Below are 23,104 nucleotides of genomic sequence, written 5' to 3'. Positions count from 1 at the left end.
GAATGGTTTGGATTGACTATTTGGACTTTGAAACCTCGAAAATGGACATTATCATCCGATGTCACCAAAAAACGGTGTCATCCGATCCCTCCTCAAAATATATATGACTGATTCACTGGATTAATCCAGAATTGCTCTAAAAAATAAGTCTAAGCTATTTCTCTAATTCCATATATACCATCATTCAACACGTCTTGAACAGATAACTATGTGAGTGTTAAACATAACAAAGAAATATTAAAAGGAGGTAGTTAAATATTTATAATAACAATATTTTTTTAGAACTAATTAATTTTATGTTAGAAAAACACAATCATTCGATTATTTTATTTATCATTATATTAAAACTAATAATTATTCGTTAAAGTGTTATTTGTTTATATATTGAACATATTTATAAAAAAAAAAATTGTATACGGAGAATTGGAGGAAAAATTTCAAAATTAAAGTGGTCCTGATATCACGGGTACGCGGACCGGTCCAAGTAGGCATGGATATAGCTCGGTCCGAGTAAGAGCGGGTTTTTTTCTTCCAAAAACCGGGTTCGGCCCTTCTCATATCCGTATCTGTGTACCCATGCATACCCGGGGCACGGACACAGACATAGTCCGGTCGGATAACGGACACGGACAGACCGGACTGGGTTCGGCCCCCGGAGTATTAGCAAACCACTAATTGGTTGCATCCTCTTTTATCTCGCTGCACACAAAGCTACACAGTTTGTTAAGAAAAGAAAAACAAAAAGGTGTAAGTGTACGTACTGGATGTTGTGATGTATACATTGTAGGGGTGTAATCGGATCGGATATTATCAATCCGAGGTCAACAACTATGGAACTTGACCAGCAGTGTGGGAAACATGGCATGGCGGAGCCGGCTCCATCACGAAATGGCACGGCACGTATTTCTGTTCCGTGTCGTGATTCGCGTGTCGTGTGCTGTGATCACCCCTTGACATTTTGGTCATGACACGTAATCACACGAGTAACGTGTAATTAGGACCGTTAGGTCTTAATTAAATGATGAATCTTGATGAAACTAATTTAAATTATGAAAAAATAGTTAAACGTGAGAAATATGACTAGTTACATTTGGACACGGCACGTGAATAGTCACGGCATCGCTGTTTTTTAATGGTGCAGAATTTTAATAAAAACAACAATTTTCAAACCATCTTAATAAATAGTAAAAAAAATTCAAAAAATATAAAATTTGGTCTCCAAGCACATTTTAATATAGATTAAACATCTAACCGTTTAGATCGGCTATTTGGATTTCAAAACTAGAGATATGAGCACGAATTAAAACATTTCTATTAATTCACGAAGTAGCGTAGCCTTACTCTATATATATATATACATGCATATTTTAAATAAAGGAATAAACGTATACAGTATTCTAGTGATAATTTGCATGGACTAACAAATAGAATTATATGGCATGCGTGTCTCAGGGATGTGGAGATTAAAGGAGAGGCTTGTCGCATCTCAGATTTTGATCATTCATAACATGATTATATATAATATTATTATTGTATTTTTTTTAGTCTGTCAACTTACGTCATCAATATAAAAGAAAATTAAAGAACAAAACAGAATTAGCTACAAACCTCGGTAACTAATTATAACAATGCACTTCTCTGTAATTCACTTAATTTAACAATCATTTAAAAAGACCGAATTAGTTCACACAAATACACATCAAATTATGTATGTATATTTAACCGGCGATAACACGTCAGTCTAATTTATCCGAAAAACAAGTCACATCATATTCACACATTTGTAATATCTGTCACAGACGATTCCCACATTGTCATAACGCAATTTATTAAACTACCAATCAAATTGGAAATCCGTCCATCATTGAAAGACCACAAATCTATTGGAAAGTTCAACAAATAGCTAGTGAGAGGCTACAATCACAAATTAAATTCTAACCTCATACCATTACCCACTATCCCGTTAAATATATATGTCATCATAATTCAATATGCAATACCAATATTCAAATCAACTATATAAAACGAAAACACAGATTATAGAGAAGTCTGATTATCTAATAGTGAGAATTCAAATTTTCAAATTGGATTGCAATGAGTTTAGAATCACCGCGATTAGTCGGAATTTGAATCGAAGTTTTTTTTCTCTCTTTATTGTTTTATTGTTTGAATCTTTTTCTCCGAAGAGAGAGAGAGAGAGAGAGAGAGAGAGAGAGAGAGAGAGGGTTATTTCCTTTTATAAATTAATAATTATGTTTCCAAAACAAAAGGATATACAACGAAAAGGCATGAAGAAAAATCAGGAAAGAGAGGAAATTAGGAGTGACAAATTGGAAAACAATTATAAGATGACATCAAAGGAAATTGATCCAGCATCCTCTTTTATTTAACAGAGTTATATTTTTTTATGCATTTTGTCAAACGTAAAAATTTATTTATTATCATTTATTATTTTTTAAGAGGCGCTGTAGTTTTTAGGAACCGAATCCTCTGCTCACCGGTGGGCAGGAAATTCCTGCCCCCAGAGTCACTGCGGGGTGGGCCCAGTTACTGTTAAAAGGTTTAGGGTTAAAATAGTTTTGGGTTTGGGATTAAATGGGGACCCACTCTGCAGTGACTCTGGAGGCAGGAATTTCCTGCCCACCGGTGGACAGAGAATTCGGTTCCTAGTTTTTATTATTTTAAAAAGAAACTATTATTTATTATAAAACCCTTGTTAATATAAAAAAACAAAATGACTCAATTTTTCGGGATGTTACGTAACAACAGATTTACTATTAATTTTCATATATTTGTTTGAGGCTCTGTGTACTTTGTGATTGAATAAGGCATCTCTGCCTTGTAAATATTTGTAAACACTTTTTCCTTTATTAATGGAAATCGTTGCTGAGCTATCTGCCCATGCACTTACATTAAAAAAACAAAAAACAAAAACATAAACAAATAGTATTATGTATATACGCTATGATAATATGACTCACAATAAGGGATCAAGGCGACTTACGTACTTTTTTGTCAACCCGAAGAATTTTTTCAGTATAAATATGACTATAATTTATTCCAATGATTTGGATGTACTTACATAGTATACTACTAATTATTTCTGTTGCATGCCTACCACTTTTATATATATCATTTTTATTTTAGAACTTTCTACTATTTATGGTAGTGTAATACATGGTATCGTCAAAGGTAAAATATTTACAGTGCGGTTTAGGCTTTATGTAGTGTACAAAAAATGAAATAAAAAATAAAACATTGATAACTCGTGCGCGCATTGCACGAAACCAAAACAACTTTGTCATTATCTTTACTCATCGTTAATTAGTATATGAGGAGACATCAAAATATTATAAAGAGACTTAACTTTATATATTTACACTCTTAGAAAATAATACATTATTCATTGGATAAATTAAAAGTTAACATAAATACTGTTACAATATCAGGCACTTGTAAGTACTGCTATCTAGCTAGAACATCAAATTGAAAGGTTTGAATTTTCTTTTCTTTTTTTTATTAAATTTGTGTTTCTATTCGATTTTATTCTCCAAATCTAATGGTTGCCTTGAATTACCTGTCAGAAAATCAAATTGAAAGATTTAAACTATTAGTAAACAACCTCTTATTTAGAGTCTAGCTGGTATGACATCAGTGCCATTTTAGCCTATATACCACAAAACTCCAAAACTCCAAAACTTATCGAATAGACTTCAAATGATGAAACCAAACTGTTCAAACCGATCTACTTCATTAGTTACGTGTTTACATACAAAGCTTATAACTTTTCAAATTTATTTAGTATCAAATGAAGTAGACCTTTAAATTAATTTTAATGCATTTATTAATTTTTAACACTTTTGACCGCTTGACTTGATACTAAGATAACTAAGAAAAATAAAAAAATTGCATGTAAGAACATCACTGATAAAGTAAATTAATTTAAACGGTTTGAATTGGTTGTTTAAAATTTATCCTATTAATTTTAAGAGTAGAACTAGGGTGTTCTTAAGTTCACCAAGTTTCTTGGTGAACTCAAGTCTAAAACCCGTCAAATCGGCTTCAAATGACGAAACAAACTATTGAAATCCACATACCTTACGAGTGATGCGTCTACATGTGAAATTTTTAAACATTCGAATAATTAATTTAGTATAAATTCAATCGGTCAAAATTAGTCAAAAAAATGTTCAAAAAATAAATGTATTGAAATTAATTTATTAACCATCTAATTTTGACCGATTGACTTTATACTAAATTAATTCGAATGTTTAAAAATTTCACATGTAGATACATTACGGCGGATTTTAACGGTTCGGATTCGTCATTTAAAGACGATTTGACGAGTTTTATACTTTAGTTCACCAATAAAAAAATTAGTGAACTTAAGAACACCCTAGTTCTACTCTAATTTTAAAGTTAATATCATATAATACTAATGTCACTAACCGGATTCTCTTTTTATTATAAAAAACAAAAAAGAACAAACACTTGAAACACAAAGAAAAAAATATCGAACTTGACTTTGAATCTGCCTAGTATGATATTGGTATCACATGATACTAACTCAAAAATTGATTGAATAAATTTCAAAAGACTGATCCAAACCGTTCAAATTAATTTACTTTATGAGTTATGCGTTTATATCACTACTAGAATCTCGGTTTGTTGCATGAATAAAATTTGGCTTGTTGCATCGGCTTACCGTTGCAACAATCCCTAAAAATGTCAGTTGCATGGGTTACCCATGCAACAAGCCCCAAAAAATACCGTTGCAACAACCCCCGTTGCAACTACTCAATTTCGGACTTGTTGCATGGCTTTACCATGCAATAACTTCTGGAATACTTGTTGCAACGGTGTGTCCATGCAATAAGTACCCATGCAACAAATCAGATGCATTGAGTAGTTGCAACGATATAGCATTGAGTAGTTGCAACGATATAGTATTGAGTAGTTGCATGGATGAAGTGTGTGGGTTCCATGGATTAGTTGCAACGATAGGGGAGTGAGTTGTTGCATGGATAAAGTGTGTGGGTCCCATGGATTAGTTGCAACGATAGGGGAGTGAGTAGTTGCATGGTTAAATGTCATGGGTCCCACATGGTTTGTTGCATGGGTAATTAACCTATTAGTTGCATGGACAAAGAAGGTGGGCCCCACTAGGTTATTTGCTAAGATATTGTTTGGTCCCCATATTTGTATAGATTTTACGATGCAAAAAATTGTCGTTACAAAAAAAAAAAACCAGGCCCAATTCTATAATTCACCTCGTACCAATTTGGTACCTGTACCGATTTGGTACCAACCCATAATCAACCAAGAAATCTTTTACATTACACATTGAAACATAATAAGAAGAACAACACAATAAAACATGAAGAGTAACATTTTAATTATCATTAATCATTATAGTAAATTCAATAACCAATATATATGCACAACCCATCACAAAAAATCTACAAAAAGAGGGTTTTTTTTTTTTTAGCTACAAAATACTTTTTTTTTGTGATAAAGGATGACAAAACCCCACACTAGAAGGGCTAGTTCTTCTGGTTTTCTTCCCCGAACCATTGGAAAATTGCGGCTTGACATGTTGCCACCTCTTATTCGGATTGCGCATTGAATGCTTGAAAAGTGCCTTTCATTTGATTCTATAAAATCAGCACCTAGACCCTACATATATATATATATCACATTAGCAAAGAAGCATAGAATGGATGGTTGATAATACCTAGACCCTCATTTGATTCTATAAAATCAGCATTGATAATACCTTGTACCAAGACTGGAAAAGCATTAAAATGAAGAAGCATAGAATGGATGGTTGATAATCCGGTAAATTACCAGAATAATACTGGAATGGTATGGCACTGAACCATGTTGCCTAGGTTCACATCATAAACCTATTACAAAAAATTAATACAAAGTCACAAAATTATAAAAATAAATACAAGAGTTATTTAATTTTGAGAGAGATAAATGAACATTTTGATTCTCACAGTTTTGAAGTACACATGTATCCATGAAAGAAGCACAAAGTAACCCTGTAAGATCAAACATGGTAACAATTAGTTTTCAGATCACAAACAATTTCATGCAATGAGACATAACATGAAAGACCTGTCAGGTTGCACTGCAATTTCAATTGACTGTCATTTTTTATACGTCGAGAAGATAGGTTTGACATGCAACTATATGATATGAGAATTCATACTACGTACCAGTCAGGTTGCATAAACATTGCAAGAGTGCACCTCTCAATCCCAGAAGCATTTTCCCCACTCAGTGCCTATGAGAACAGAAATTCAATATGAACTAGAGAAGAAGCCATGAACAATTTTTTTATCAATTCTGACCTAAATATAGGTGGCAGTGCCCATAAAATCGAACAAATCTAACGAAACCTAAATATAGGTGGCACCTTCTCTTTTCCCACATCACATCTTTAATAAATTAAGAAAAATGTAGTACAACTAAAATCTAAGAAGATAAATACAGTACCTTGCTTTGATACTCTCTGTTCAGCTACTACTTGATCAATGTTAGGTGGAGAAGAATTTTACATAATTGGAAATCAGACCCCTAAAAAAGTTAACAGATCAGTTACATTCATGTTATATTTTTCATACAAATGCATAAAGATAAATAAGGTAATTTATAACTGAATAGCAAATTCAGCCTTTTTCTGGTAAGGTAATAGATTCTACGTCCTGCCTGAGCCACCGGCTAAGTGATAGATTATTACTTGCCGCTAAGTGATTTAAGACTCATGAGTGGCGGCAGCCGTACCACGTCCCGCCTGAGCCACCGACCCGCCCGCCTTCCGTGGTTCCGCCTGAGTGTGCACTGCCTGAGCCGACTTGCCGTCGCTGCTCTTCTCATTTACCTTTCGCACTTAAGATCTAGGGTTTGGAAAACTAGGACTAGAAGGGGGCATGTAGGCTTGGCGAGGGAGGTAGAGAGACAGATAGGGAGGGAGGGAGAAAGGGGATTGGGGTGAAAAAGAAAATTGAAAGAACAAAGCGGCTGGGAGAAAGGGGATAAGGCCTAGGTTTGTTTTGTCTGGGTCCAATTTCTCTATAGTAACTCGAATTGTGAGTATAGATCTGGACTGTCCGATCCGAATCCGATCAGAGGTGAATGCACGGATCTCTTTAATATTCGTGCCAAAAAGATCGAATGGTCCGGATCTAATCTCACAATTTGAGTTACTTTATGGAAATCAAATTGCCAAGGGGTGAAAGTGGGAGGGAGATGAAAAATTTTAAGAGGGAAACCAAATTCTCTGAGTGCACAGTGGGGGAAAACCAGATTAATTGAATAATTATGTTTATTTTGCAAGATGTAAATTTTCATGATGTAAATTTTGCGGAAACCAAATTTTCATGATGTAAATTTTCAGATTACTTTACGGAAACCAAATTTCTCTAAGTGATAAATTTTCATCATGTAAATTTTGCAAGATATTTAATAATTATGTTTATTATTTTAATTCATATTTTTAGATGTAGTTAGTATTTTATTATTGTAATTAATTGAAATTATATATGGTATTTTCTTCGCACAATTAAGCTGTGAGTCAAACATAGAAACTAATTTTCTTGATACATACAAAATTACTTTATTATTGTTTAATTTAGATAAAAAAAATGAAAGTTCTACTGTATTTACTATTCATAATTAATTAAATTTTTTTTTTATTAATTGTTTAGTTTGAACTTCTAGATGTAATAGGTATTTTTTTTTTGCAGTTCATATTTAAATGGGATTGAAACTATATATATATTACTTCATTTAGGAAATTGATTTTAAAAAAAATTGCAAGTGATATTAATGAAATTTATACGATAATTAATGGATAATTAATGGAAGAACACGTTTATGAATTACTAAATGATTTAGACCAAAAAATTATATTGCATAACATTCTTGTTGCATAAATAACTCATATCTATCATTGTTAAACATAGCATGTGAACTCTCGTTGTGTGAGTTAATGAAAACTCACAAGTATGCGTTGTCCGATGGTCGATCGGAACCGTTAAAATTAAAGAGTATCAAATTAAAATCATTACAGTGAAGTTTGATGAAATTTGATATTCATTTACCTATCCATCAAGCTCACGAAATATACAAACATCGTGGGGTCATAAACACTTTGCGCTGGATCGAAGCTTCGAAATAATAAAAGTTCAGTTTTTTGTCGTTGACATAGTTCAATGTTTTCCCTTGATCATTTTAAAACAAATTTGAAATTATTTCATTGCAGATCAACCGTCAATTTCTCATGCGAAAATAAACGGTCCGTAAATATTGGTCTAATTTGAAGGGGTTAAAAATGATGAACTTCCATAAAACTGACAATTATAGTTATGATTTGCCTACAAAAGATGTAAAAAAATTATTATTATTTTTTTTAAAAATTTTTTATACTATTTTCTGTACATGGATTACACCACCTGTAGAGATGTAAATTTCAGTCGTAGGATCAGTGACGAAGCGTCTTGATTATCAATGGATTTCTCTATTTAATAATCTGTGGGCAGGGAGTCTATATTCTCTGCGGTAACATAATATTTATGTTTAGATCCGACGCTAAGTGATACATTTTATTCTTTAATAGTCGTGTGTAATTCTAATCAGACGGTCCAACCTAAAGGGAACGATTATGTTACCTCAGGTGTAGAAACTATACCTAACCGTGTAGAAACTAAGGTTTTTTTTTGCTCTTCTTATCACCCTCCCGCCTTCTCACCTTTCTGGCAGAATTTCACTTTTCCCTCCTCTCAAATTTCACTTTTCCCTCTCTGAATTGTTGTTAAAATTTGATTCCCTCTCAATTTTCACTAGATATTTCCCTCCCTGCCAAGCCATAAATCCCCATGAACCCTTCCCCGCCAATATTTTTCACTTCCTCGTCTGAGGTGTTGGCGCGTCAGAGAGCAGTGATCTCCGATCGGTTTAGAGGGGTGTTGCCAGAGATCGTCGGAGAAGGGTAATCGTAGACTTCCCTGTCCCATGGCTTCGTAAACTTATTTCTTTGAAATTCGTTTGAGACCTCACACCTTCATCTATAATTCATAAAATTAGAAGATTTGAATATGGTAAAGTTTTTTTTGGATGAATAATGTCTTGATCTTAAGTTTTTTTTTTTTTTGGATGTACAAGTTAGTGATCAAAATTTGGCACTTCAAATTTCATCAATCTAGGAACTAATAATGTGTTGCACATAAGGTATTTGTGGAAATGCCTAAATGGGAAGAACAACACGACCAATACTTAACCTGTAATAGGATACTTACCATCTTTCACAAGATGCGGTTACCTTGTAGAGCATGTAACTGTCTGAAAGGAACAAGTTGAAATCGGGGTACAGTGCAGTGTGATTGGATAGGTTAAATTTGTTTGGTACTTAGTCTCTTTTTGGTCATATTGTTAAACCAAGATTTGAACTTTATAATTCTTGATATTGTTGTAGTGCACAGAATTGATCTTTATTACATTGATTTAGCTTTACAGGATTTACACCTTGGGTGAATTAAATTACTAGAAACTTTCTGGTGGTTCTGTTCTCTGAAAGTATGATCTTTATGTAGCAACTGTCATAAATATTTTGTAAGGATTGCAAATTCAATTCGTAGGAACTCTATACTGAATGGTGTCTGGGTATAAAATATGTAACCTTCGGTAATTTTCTCTGCTGGGTTTGTTTATTCTGATACATAGTTTATATCTGTAAGTTTTGGCCCATTTTAAAATTGATGAATTAAAGTGAAATTGGCATTTTAGATTCAATCCATTATTCTCTAACTTTATTTCTATTAAAGTTTCAAAATCCATTTAATTTCAGATCCTGATATTTAGGGCTGAGATGCTTCTTAGGCTGGGTAAAGTTGACCAAGCCAAGGAAACAATCAGGAGAGCTGCCACGCTTGAGTCAAAGCTACCAAGTTCATTCAATTCTTTTGGCATGCTGCCTGAGGCATACTTATGTGATGTTGATGCACCCCAATTGAGAGCTGGAGGCAATGGAGGCATCTCTATCACCCACCAAAAGCTCTGCCACCTCGACTAAAAAAAACCAAAAAATATTCACGGCTGAGGAGGTGGAAGCGTTAATAAAGGATACACTAGCCGAGACACAAAAAGGGTTTGTCGAGAACATAGCTGATCAAGAGAAGCGACACAATGCAGAAATGGAAGTGAATAAAGAAGAAACTAATTACAGGAGGATGTGTATAGATGCGCTCTCTAAACGTACAGGATTTCAACCTCCTAAATTCCCTGTAAGTCAAATCACCCGCTAAATGTAGTGTAGTTTATACTCTGCATATTTATCAATCTTTTGCTGCATTTTGTTAGGAGGGGACATCAAATGTTGAGGCACCTGGTGGTAGTAGGGGCAATCAAGAAGGGGGAGAGGAACCTTGATCCGGGAACTCTGTCATTGCCAAGCCGCTGCCGTGGTTTTAACAATTCTAATGTAGTAGTTGACAAAATGCGTTAACAATATTAAGTAGGATGTGTTAATGTGCTTTAAATTTATCAATATGTGATCAATTAAGTAGGATGTGAAGTTTGTTAAGTATGATGCTTCTAAATTTGAAGGATATTAAGTAGGATGTGAAGAAATTAATATACTGCTGTAATGTATCCCTTGTTGTAATTTATAAGAATATATTCAATTTGAAAGGAGAGATCAAATATATATAGAAAAGTCACTGTCCAGAAATTCAATAATTGTTGCATGGGTAGGCCCATGCAACAAATAGTTCAAAAAAATCGTCAAAACTTCTTGCATGGATAATCCATGCAACAAATAGTTCGCAAATAATCCTCCAGACTTGTTGCATGGGTTACTCATGCAACTGTTTAGTCTAGATTTTAGAGATTTGTTGCATGGACAAGTCCATGCAACAAATAGTTCTCAAATAATTGTTGCATGAGTTACCCATGCAACAGTTTAGTCTAAATTTGAGAGACTTGTTGCATGGATATGAAATGAGTTGTTGCATGAACATTTATTAAAATATACTTTCTATTTCTGCTGATGGGTCATGGGTCATCAAATATTTGTTGCATGGATAAATAAGAGATAGTTGCATGGTTAACTATCACATTTGTTGCATGAGTAACAGTTGCATGGGACTGTCCATGCAACAAATTTAATTGTGTCAGAAATGCCAATACTTGTTGCATGGACACTACTTAACCATGCAACAATTATTTTTATCCATGCAACAAACCCAGATTCTAGTAGTGTATGTAATTTTTTATATTTTCGAATTATTTTAGTATCAAATTAAGAGATAAAAATGTTGAAAAATAAATGTATTAAAATTAACTTGAAAAACTCATACATTTGACTGTTTGATTTGATATCAAATAAATTTAAAAAATTATATATTTTATATGTAAATACTCAACTAATATTGTTTTTTAAGTATAGTTGCTAAAAGAGAGAGGAGAGAGAATGTGTACTGTGTAGAATGGATATGTCCAGTCCACATGCCTGGAGAGAACGCCAGTACTGAAACATATAAACTGTACGGACACTGAATTTAAAATTCAATATTGAATGTATTTCGTATAGTGAGCCAGAATCAGATGTCCGTGTACACTCTACACAAAGTCACGACTGACATCAGAAATAAAAAATAATAGCAAGGACCGTACAGATATTTCACTGTCCCTCCTCTCCACTAATTTTTTTATTTTTTCTCCTGTCACGTCACCTTTTTACCGCACTGTCAACTTTTCTCCTATTTGCACAGCCTCCTTCACCCCCCTTTATAGCTAAAGAAATCATAGCAATAGCACCTGAAGTAAAACTAAAACCAGATGTTTGTAATTCTCTCCTCTTCTCCATTGATGCGTGCTGGGTAAACCAAAATTGGTCTCTCAGGACCACATACTTCTCTTAGAATTACTAATTCATTCTATCCTTCCAATCTGACAAAAACCCAGAAAAGGTATCTATTTCCATATCTATATTCTTCTTCAATCTGAATTGGATCTATTTATGGTGCTTTGTTTATCTCTTCAGTATACCATTTATATCCAACCTAGCACCAATTCCTAAATTGATATCTTTGCTTGTTTCCCCACACTTAAAATAAAAGAAAAGAAGATAGAACACCTTGCCTATTTACATGGATCTAGTTCCAAATCCAGAAAGCCCTAACTCAGACAACACCAGTGGACACCATCTGTCAGTCACCGTCGCGGCCTCTAGTTCCTCGACCCCTCCTTCTCTCAGCCGTTACGAATCTCAAAAGCGTCGTGATTGGAACACCTTCGGCCAGTACTTAAAAAACCACAGGCCGCCGCTAAGCTTGGCACGGTGCAGCGGGGCCCATGTGTTGGAATTCCTCAGGTATCTTGATCAATTTGGCAAAACCAAAGTACACACGCCGGTGTGTCCCTTTTTCGGGCACCCGGCTCCGCCCGCACCATGCCCGTGCCCACTACGTCAGGCCTGGGGCAGCTTGGATGCGTTGGTCGGGCGGCTTCGTGCAGCTTACGAAGAGAATGGTGGGAAGCCGGAGAACAATCCATTTGGTGCCCGTGCTGTTAGATTGTATTTGCGAGAAGTAAGGGAACACCAAGCAAAGGCAAGGGGAATAAGCTATGAGAAGAAGAAGAGGAAGAAACCACCGACAAGAGATCAGACACCGCCACCGGGATCCACTGGTACTCCTGCAGCAGCGACATCGTAGCAGAGATAGATTGGATTGGATTGGATTGGATTGTACGCTTGCGTCTATGAAAGTAATGGGGTACTTTACTCTACTCTTGTTAGTTTCTCAATCTCCATTTGTCTTTTGTTATTGTTAGGAGATATATTGAGAGATCAGCCATATGAATTCTATAGGTACTAGCTACTAATTTTTAGCAATTTCTATTATCTTTTGTCTTAATTATGTTTATTTTTCTTTGTTTTGCTTGGTTTCTCTACTGTTAGGTTATGACTGGTGTTGTTTGATTAGTCTATAGTCTGCTCAAACATTTTGAAATCTTTTCCCAAATTCAAAGTTGAAGTCCATTTTATTTGAATTTTCTTCATTTTTTTTTTCTGAGTTGTGGCTTTTCTTTTTGCACTGTACAACCTAATAACATCGCTACAATTGGCCGGTGAGCTTGATGATGTGAAGTAATTTTAATTATTTTTGCTGAATTTCTTATATATATCTTTTGTTGTTTGGAAATGACAACAATTTATGTCAGCATATATAAACATAAACTTGCATTTGAGTTAGTGCTGCATCCATGTTGGTGGTACATTTGTTCAGAATCTATTGTGACCAGTGAAGTGTCCGTGTCGCACATTTATAGGATTCTCTTTCGTTTCTTTTTATGGTATCAAAAGTAGTGTGTCTTTGAGTTGACAACAATTCTACAGAAAAGTTAGATGTCTAGTGCTTCTGCTCTTAATAATGAAAAAGAGACGAACCAAAGGTCCCAAGTAGCCAGTAATTCAACTCAGCTATGTTTGTCTCCTTGACCAACTTTGTTTGTTTAGTATTATTTAAAGATAACTTTACACTATTAGATTATTAATAATATAATAAATTTCCTCCATTAGTTGAGTAATGTACATTCCTTGTACAACACAGTTCTTTTTCTTCTTGCGTTTCTTTCTGAAGTTATTATAAACTAGTTACTGTAGGCTTTGAACTTAAATTGCAAGTAATCTTCCATATATTTTTTTTCCTTCTAGACTATTTTGTAGTTAATAAATCCAATTTCGTTTCCACTTTTGTTGTACTTTTATATAATTCATGTTTTATCATCATAATTTTATTCCTTTTCTCAGCATGTCCTTGCATAATTTTGCCTAAATGAAATTCAAGTATATCCATGGGCCTTTTAAACTGTTGTTTCTCTAAGAAGAAATAGTTGATAAATGAGTATTGGTAGTTAGTGGGGAAGAAAATGAAGCAAACTAATGCATTGAGTTATATATTTAGCATGCATAGTAGTAAAATTTTAGGATGAGATATATGAACTGGAAGATTAAATTAAAGAGCACAGTTTTGAAGTTTCAATTGGAACAGTATTTATAAAATAGGCTTAATAGTGTAAATATCTTAAATTGTTCTGCGAATTAGGTCAACATAAAATGATAAAATTTTGTGAACAAGTATTCATTCTGAAATTATAATTCATTTTGTTTATCAACCAGTTGTCGTGTAGTATAGGCACATTAGCTTTAATCAAAGTTCCAAATTTCTACTGTACATGCTAATTATAGCTATTGACAACTTCGAATCCAACACTAGGGATATATTATCTAATTGTCAATTACATTTGATTACTTGACCTCGTATAAATGATTTAATTTGATCATACAAGTTATACTTTGTTTTATTTCATGCTATCTTTTGGACTAACAATATTCTTTTGGCCATTTTCAAGTTGAAAAACATGTTCAATCAAGACAGCTTTGAGATATATTTGAAAAGGTTGGATGGTTTGCTTGAATTTAATGATATCCTCAAACTGCCATTCTTGTTTCCTTACTATTCATAAGTCAAACTACACATTGTGATTCTCTTATTATTTGGTACTTAATATTCAAATATACATATATGGCTAGTGTCAGAAATTAGGATCCTTTTTATAATTATTTTTTATACATGTTTTCTCTCCTCCATATCTACATTGTCTCCTTCAATTTTATATATATATTTTCCGGGGTCGTAACTTTATTATTTCAATTTTATTTGTCCACTAATTTCTGCTTATGTTTAATTAAATTTGGTGCTGGGCATCTAGATCTTTTTGCACATTGACGTATCTACAGTGGCATTTGCTCTAAAGAGAAGCTGTAATGTTCTGAAAAAATTGAAGAGGTTAGAATGATTTATAGGATATATAAGTAGATTACAGTATTGAATTGACCAAGAATTGCACTATTCTCTCTCTCACACACACACATATATAGGATCCTTTTTGTCTTTTTCTTTGTATCATTGTTTCTTCTGCATTGGCCTTTTCTAGGTGGTCTTATGCTTACAATTTATTTGGTTTTACGTTTTATGTAGATTAACATGAAATGAACAAGACTTACCAGAATGTTAGATACTACCGGTTGATATTTTGCACAGTTTTAAAACGCCTGGTACTGAGTGTAACACTGTCATATGGAATCATTTGAGACGTAACACTCTCATAAATATATGTTATGTAGAACACAGTTGTTTTGGCATGCAGTTTCATGAACACCACGAGTCACATGTTTTTTTCATGTGACTCTATTGTTGGTGCATTGCATGTGAATGAACCCAACACAACGCTGTCAAAATCTTTACCACCTACAACCGCTGTCGTTTTATTAACTTTAGTTTTCCTTTACATATTGGGAAAAGATATTGAAAGTTAATAATTCATTGGTCAATCACACAACCTCTAGAGAAGTTAATTGTCGTTCTATATTATATCCGACTATAGGAGATTTGCATACAGTTCATGCTATGTAGCATTGATATATATTCTAATGTTTTTAAGCATAGTTGTCCCTACATCTGATAGGACCACTAGCGGACCCAAATGGGTACATGGGTAGGCACTTGTATATCCTTGGATTCAAAAAAAAAAAAAAAAATCTAGTGCTATTTAATACTTGTGCCTATCCTTGAATCTCTCTAATGCTTACCTCTGCATTTAATTTACTGTTGAGTAAAAGAAAATTGCATAGGAAAAAAAAGTCAGTTCAAACTGATTTATGTAAAAGAAAGAAAAAAAAAACAGTCTGATTTGCTACCTCACTTACAAGAATCGTTGATTACTCAGGAGAAAAAAGATGTCAACTACTAAGGATATAAATGGTACATGTACCATGAGTTGGATCACGTGTCGTGTCTTACCGTGATCAAATTTGGAACAATAATCATGACACATGAATGGTCAGAACTAGTGTTATAAAAAACGTCCGTTTAGACCGATTAATTGACCGATTAGTCATTGGCGGTGACTAAACCGTCACGGACTTTTCCGACTAATAATTGACAGATTATTTTTGATTATAGATGATTATTCCCGATTAATTATTTGGTGGTACCCTATTTGTCCGACGACTGCATACCATTATTTACAACACTAGTCAAAACATGTTAATCACATCGTGATCACACGTGATGTGTCCAAATTTTCGAAAGATGGTCATGACATAAGACACGCGAGTCGCATCACGTAACCATCACATGTGCTGTGATGGAACCGTGTTGTGACATATCCGGTCGTGCCGTGATTTTTTTAGATTCCTATGCACTACTCCGCTTTGATTTGTCAGAAGAAAAAAAATTGTATTTTTATCAATATTTTTGTGTCTATCCCTAATCAAAATTTTGTTTCATTCCCTGAATAGGACACTAACACTCGTGCCCATTCCGTGCTCTAATAAATACGAGGGTAACGATCCATAATATGCATATTTAATTTCCTCAAAATTCTTTCATGTTGTTTTCTTGAATGTTTGAGTCAAGCATATATGAGTGTTGTTTTCATGTATAGTCGAATAGCTATCATGCATTTACCTTGAGCTGATTCCTTATTGATGTGAGTAATAACTTATTAGTAGGGTACGTAAATGATGGTGAATAAACAAATAGATAAAATAAAATAAGGATAATGGTATTTATTTATGACAAATTATCGTTGCAATGTTTTACACGCAACAGTACTTCGAAAGTGTTTATACACCAGTTTTTAAATCTTGGTAATTTGAACTTTTCAAAAAACATGCATTTGATTGTATGTTTTTTACGAGACGTGACAATTCTACAAGTTCCATTAATTTTCATTCCTTTTTACCACAAGAAAATCCAAAAAAGTAAAGAAATCGTAGTACTGTGATTTTTCCCTAGATGAACTGTAGAAATGCTATGGTTCCTATAGATATTTCTAAAGAAACCGTATCAATGTTACAGTTTCTTTTAATGTATATATATGAAAACAACTGTAATTTTATTATTTATATAGAAATTAATATTCAGATTACTAAAACTTAATCAAAAGTATGAATACATATGAGGTATAAGCCTAGGGTGCAGATATAAGGTGTACTTATCACTCTTTATTTATTTGTTTTATTGTTTATTTACTGCATTTATTTAATTATGTTTAATTATCATTAAAGGACAGATCATGTTCTTAATTAAATTATATATTACTTTAGAAAGATTTTCTAAATGCATATAAAATATTAAATTAAATAAATAAAAAATCTAGGTCGGGCTCTGTAAGTACAGCAAATTATACACGCGCACATACAGACATAAATACACACGGTTGTAACAGTGAAATTCTTTTATTATAACAAAACGACATAGGAAAATAAGCAGGTCCAGTTGCAATTAATCTTAGATCTATTTTTGTCAGAAGTGGGTCATTACCTTGCCTCTTCATGAAGCAATGAAAGGCAATATAATTTCAAAATATGAATATTTGGATGAAGAAATATATTTACCTGCTGCTATAATTAATTAATGTTATTTGGATGAATAAATATCTTTATCTATGTACTAATTTCCTGTGTACTTTGATTTTGGTGGTGTGTACAGTAATACATTTTTAATAATAGCATTGAAGGTATACAATAACCAATTATATATTACTCATTAATTTGATCCAACAAAGTTGTATCATTTATGTAAACATGCATGCATAATATTATTAATTGTGGACTGCATCTATGTACTAATTTCATGTGGTTATTACCATTATTTGAACCAAAGTTTTAGATATATAAGTTGGGATCGATCGATATATATATCATTTCATTTTCTTGCTTTAAACAGTATCATAAAAAAAATATCTAGATATTCCTATTTGATTCGTAGACGTTCATATTTATTGTTTGAGATAAAATGAGAATCGATCAAGTCTCTCAATTCAGAACAAATACAAAAGACGCTTGCAATTGGCTCAAGTACTACTGTCCGGATATATATAGTATATGCAGTTACATTTTAATTAGAAAGATCATTGCATGTTTGACTATGAAAATATATGTAATTGCTAGCATTACTAATTTAAAATTAGGCAAACTAAGTTCATACTTCATACCATTCATCTCTTTAACATTTCGATGATGATGTTAGTTCAGTATACAGGTACCAGCATATATATATAGCCGTGTGACGCGGTAAATTAAAGATGGTTAAATATGTGTACATACATAGTTAAATATACGTATCTAGGGGTATAATTCACCAATTATATATATGTAGACGTGGTAAGCATGTCAAATACGTATATTATGTTACTTATCTACAAGAGGCCGTATTATGTTGGAAATATTTTGTTATGTAAGATAAACATAACTTTCTAATTTTTAGCACAAACGAATTCAATAAGCGCAAGCTATTAAATCGTGCAAATGCAAGATATAGTTATTTGACAAAAATGGGAATTCCTGATTGAAAACGATCGACCTCCCTCCTTGTCCTTTTGGCCTTCGTTCAACGCCAGCAAAGGAATAACATCTCAGCAATTAATTTCCAGTAGCTTCAAGTTAATAACAGTCTTCTTCTCTTTCCCGATTTGATTTCAATTTCTTTGTCCCTTTTCGGAGTGTTATTATTTCGCCCCCTCCTCAGACCAGACTGGTAAATTCTAGCTCGTATTTTGATGACGCCTATGATAAATTGAATTAATGAGATTATAATTCAATCTTTTCTGTACCAATCTCGTAAAATGACAAAGTTTTTACATACGGTCATGTTTGGTTATGGAGTAAAACTAATAAGGATTAAATTACTTACTCCAACTTACTTCTCATATTTTATATTTTAATTATTTGATAGTTTAAGTCATAGATTAAATTAATTCATATGAATAAGTAAGATGTTGAGAAATGAATTCATGTCTATGTGGACTTTACATGTGAATTAAGTATGGAGTAAGTTAATCCACCTCTGAATTAACTCATCTTTTACTTCTAATTTATTATTTATTTGACTCCTTAAAGGTGAATAAAGAATTTATTCCACCTCTTTCTCCACAATCAAACATGGCCCTGTAATATTAATTACATTCCACATATCATTACCTACGGGATGTATATCACTATAAGCATACTGCTCCCAGGCATTCTCATAGTATCATATTCATTAGGTTTACTAATAATCTATAACCTAAGTCTTGAATGAAGTGTCTATATTATTTTTATATGAGGAGGGTTCAAATGCCTCCATTTTTTGTGTCTCCATCATGTCTCCATTTTTTAAAACTTTAATAACTCAAGATTTAAAACTTAAAAGTCAAAATAAAACCGTTAGATGTGATCTATGTTATTTTCTCTATGTGATCATAAAAAAATTAAAACATTTCAATTTTGTTTTTATGTGAATCAATAAGTTCAAAAATCAACGTCTAGAAATCATCCAAATTAGTGCATTTTTTACAAGCTCTTGATGACAATCAAAATAAAATTGAAATGTCATAATTTTTTACATGTGCATAGATAAAATGATGTAGATCATATCCAACGGTTTTATTTTGATTTTTAAGTTTTAAATTTTAAATTATTAAAGTTTTAAAAAATGGAGGCATGGTGGAGGCATTTGAACCCTCCTCTTTTTATATATACAAAATAATCTCCCCAAAATTCCAGCCAATTGATCGAGAAGGGTATGAAGTTCTAATTATTTTTGTGTAGATTAATTGTAGGTTAATTCACGAGAAGGAATTGATATACAACTCATCCAATATTCCTTATAAATAGAATAAAAGATATGAATTTATTAAAAAAAACAACTAATTGGGTACAAGCAGAGGCGGACCCATATGTATCCAGGGGGATAGTTGCTCTCATGTATTTAATTTAAACTTTTTATAGAAATATATAGGTCCGTACTACGAGTTTGCTCCTCCTGAAACTTTTTTCCCCCTCTGGAATTCTGATTTATAATTTGGATTAAATTTTGAATTAAAATAAAAATAAATTCTTTGAATTATGATTAACAATTAGAATTAGAAGTTAGAGCTTTGAAAATTATAAGCTTGAGTATTATAAATTATAAGTCAGAGTATTGTTTTTTTTTTTATTTAGTATCAGATTAACTAATAAATTTGAATCTAATTTGCTATTTTGTTACTTATTGAGTGAGTGCCACAATTATTTCTCTCAAGATATAGTTTTTGTCTCTTAAATTTTGTCCAAACACTACAGATAAATATATTTTTTGAGAAAATACCGTTAAATATTTCGTTTTTAAAAAACATGAGATGTATAAACGTACAAGTCAAGTTTCTAATTTATGAATATATTAATAAAAAAATCTACAAAGTCAATAATGTGACAACAAAAATATTTACACCTCTCAATTGACCTACACTCCTCTTTTCACACTCGTTCCAGACCCCCTCTCTCTCTCTCTCTTTGTGAAATGCTAGCAGCAGCTGATCTCTCTTTTTTGCAAAACTTGACACATTAATTCTCTCTCTCTCTCTGGCATTGACCTGTTATCCAAATCGAGGCTCATTCCCCCCTCTCTCTCTCTCTCTCTCTGGCGCAATTTCAGGGTTTCCAGTCGGTCATAGATGCATAGCTGGAGATCCAAGTTCATTATATCCTGATCCCTAATTGTGGGTCTTTAATTCAGATTTTAAATCTACCGTCTCTCGTACAATTTTTTCGAATAGCTCAAAAATTAGTTTTACACGCTAACTATTTGTATAAAGACTAACCGTTTCCAAACACCTCTCAGACAACTAACCACATATAGCAAAGCCCCTCAACTAAATGGGAAATTAATAGCAAATTTTGACAGGTCCAACCCTTGCTGGCACGTGTCTCAGATATAAATAAATAAATATATATTTATATATATATATATACACTAGTAATCGTATCCGTGCACAGCAACGGTAGCAAATTATGTAGTAGAAAATATTAAGTTCCTTAATAAGGAGGAGAAATAATTTAAATCAAATTTGTAGAGAAAAATAGTTAAATATTTTATTTATCTACAAGATAACACATGTGAACTCTAGTGTAGTGGTAAGAATTTTGGCACCAACATAACCAACAGGGTTCGAATCCCGCCTTCAGCAGAAAAAAAAAAAAATGGTGCGCGGTGCACAGGCTCGGTCCGCAGGTGACGTGCGTGGTTTAGACGCGCGGTCTACGGGAACTTGGATCATATGCGGAGCGACCAATGCATACTTAAGTGTTGAAGCTCATAATTTGGAAAATTCATCTATGTGCGATCTGGAAATTCAACGGCTGAGCATCATTCTGAAAAAAAAATAGTAAATCAGGACCCTTGCAGGATTTAGACATTAAGCTCCTTAATAAGGAGGAGATATATATATAGAGAGAGAGAGAGAGTGGCTAATATCAAAACGTTTGCACCACGCCTCCCATGCAACCAAGTCATTTTCCAATTTTTAAAGTCCAAATAATCGATCCGAACCGTTAGATGTGTTCTCCATATTAAAATGTGTTTGGAGACCAAAATTTACATTTTTTGGAATTTTTTTACTATTTATTAAGCTACTTTGAAAATCGCTGATCCAACGGTAGCTTCTGATTTTACTATTTAGTTAAGCCACCGTTGGATCAGCGATTTTCAAAGTGGCTTAATAAATAGTAAAAAAATTCTAAAAAATGTAAAATTTGGTCTCCAAGCACATTTTAATATGGAGAACACATCTAACGGTTCGGATTGATCATTTGGACTTTAAAAATCGGAAAATGACTTGGTTGCACGGGAGGCGTGGTGTAAACGTTTTGATATTAGCCACTCTCTCCCTCTCTCTATATATATATCCATTCTTATATTATGCACGTAGTTGTCCTGATCCGCCAACAGCTGATATTGAAAGATAAATTTTCTAATTTAATATTAACCCTCCAATCACATCATTTTTCTTTTGATTAAATATATCTATTTTATGTGTAGAAGTCTAAATTTAGAAATATACTCGCCACACAGACTGCTACATGGTTTATTACATTAAATTTTAATAAATCTCTAGCAATCTGTTTCCTTATTTCTCTTTACAACTATCTTCAATTCTTGCAATTAAATTATTTCCTTATTTCTCTAAGCGATCCGTTTACTTATTTCTTCTTACAACTATCTTCAATTATTGCAATTAAATTATTTGCTTATTTCTTCATTTTCTTCGTTTCATTTTTCCTCTTCCTTTATAGTTTCGATAATAAAAATGAAAACAATCATATCTTTCTGGATTTTTTTTGGGTTATTGTATCTTTGTGAATAGATGAATATCAAATCTTGTGCTGATGGAAACAATCATATCTTTGTGAACCGGAGAAAATTAAAAAAAAAATCATATTATATTTGATCTTTTTTCATTTGTTGTTGTTTCTTTTATTGTTATTTATTATTTGAATTTCTTTTTTTTATTTGTCTTTTCTTTTCATTTAAATATTTTTTTTATTTTGTGTGAGTATCAAACAAAAAGTCTCTTTATATTCTATTCAATCTTATAATATGTCACCATTGCAACGCACGGACACGATACTAGTGTGTGTGTGTGTGTGTGTTTGTGTGTGTATCTTAATTAACTAGGTAGTCACAGATGTCCTAGTGTATTGAAAACGGGCCGGACCGGGCGGGTATGGGTCAAACCCGCGCGGGCAGGGGGTTGGCACAGGCACAGGTTGCTCGGATCAGCGGGTAGCTCGGGTAGCTCGGGTAGGGTAGCACGGGTCCGCGGGTTGGATCGGGCGGGTACGGGTCCGGTCCGGTCCAGACCATTTTTTTTTCTGCTTTTGTTTTTTTTTTAAACCAATAAAATATAAATCAAAATTTATTTAAACTAAAATTCATTTGATATGATTACATATTTGAACTCAATAATTTTTGTTATAATAGAGTATAAATTAAAATTATGAATTATTTTAAAACAATGTTGCTTAAATCAATTACTTTAAAACAAGAAAATATAAATAAAAAATTTCTTAAATCAATTACTTTTAAAAAAATTATGAATTATTTCAAAACAATAGATTTGAATTGGGGGAAAATAAAATTTAAGTTTTTAGGGGTCCGGGCAGGTTCGGCAGGCGGGTTCGGGTGGGTGGGTAGGCTGGTAGGCGGTTCGATCCGGGGGGTACGGGTTT

At 33.0% G+C, this 23,104-nt stretch overlaps 1 protein-coding gene and 1 long non-coding RNA gene across 2 annotated transcripts; one reads left to right on the top strand and one right to left on the bottom strand.

Annotated features, from left to right (window-relative positions):
- Positions 1-5,634: 5,634 nt before the first annotated feature.
- Positions 5,635-6,294, bottom strand: LOC144567059 (uncharacterized). The gene is made up of 4 exons (XR_013515350.1): positions 6,225-6,294; positions 6,003-6,047; positions 5,848-5,906; positions 5,635-5,676 (listed from the first exon to the last, which is right to left on the bottom strand). It is a non-coding gene; the product is annotated as an uncharacterized LOC144567059 (long non-coding RNA).
- A 5,500-nt stretch (positions 6,295-11,794) lies between these two features.
- LOC144567711 (protein G1-like4) lies at positions 11,795-13,188 on the top strand. Its single transcript, XM_078317875.1, has one exon. The coding sequence runs from the start codon at positions 12,156-12,158 to the stop codon at positions 12,720-12,722; it is 567 nt and encodes a 188-aa protein (XP_078174001.1). The 5' UTR covers positions 11,795-12,155; the 3' UTR covers positions 12,723-13,188.
- The last annotated feature ends 9,916 nt before the right edge of the window (positions 13,189-23,104 follow it).

This window comes from Carex rostrata, chromosome 16 (assembly GCF_964058835.1).
Source record: "Carex rostrata chromosome 16, lpCarRost1.2, whole genome shotgun sequence".
Lineage (NCBI taxonomy): Eukaryota > Viridiplantae > Streptophyta > Magnoliopsida > Poales > Cyperaceae > Carex > Carex rostrata.
The sequence above is the reverse complement of the archived record's forward strand: the minus strand, read 5'-3'. Positions and strand labels throughout refer to the sequence as shown.

Excerpts from the sequence above, each read along its gene's own strand:
- LOC144567711 (XM_078317875.1), top strand. The coding sequence starts at position 12,156 with ATGGATCTAGTTCCAAATCCAGAAAGCCCTAACTCAGACAACACCAGT.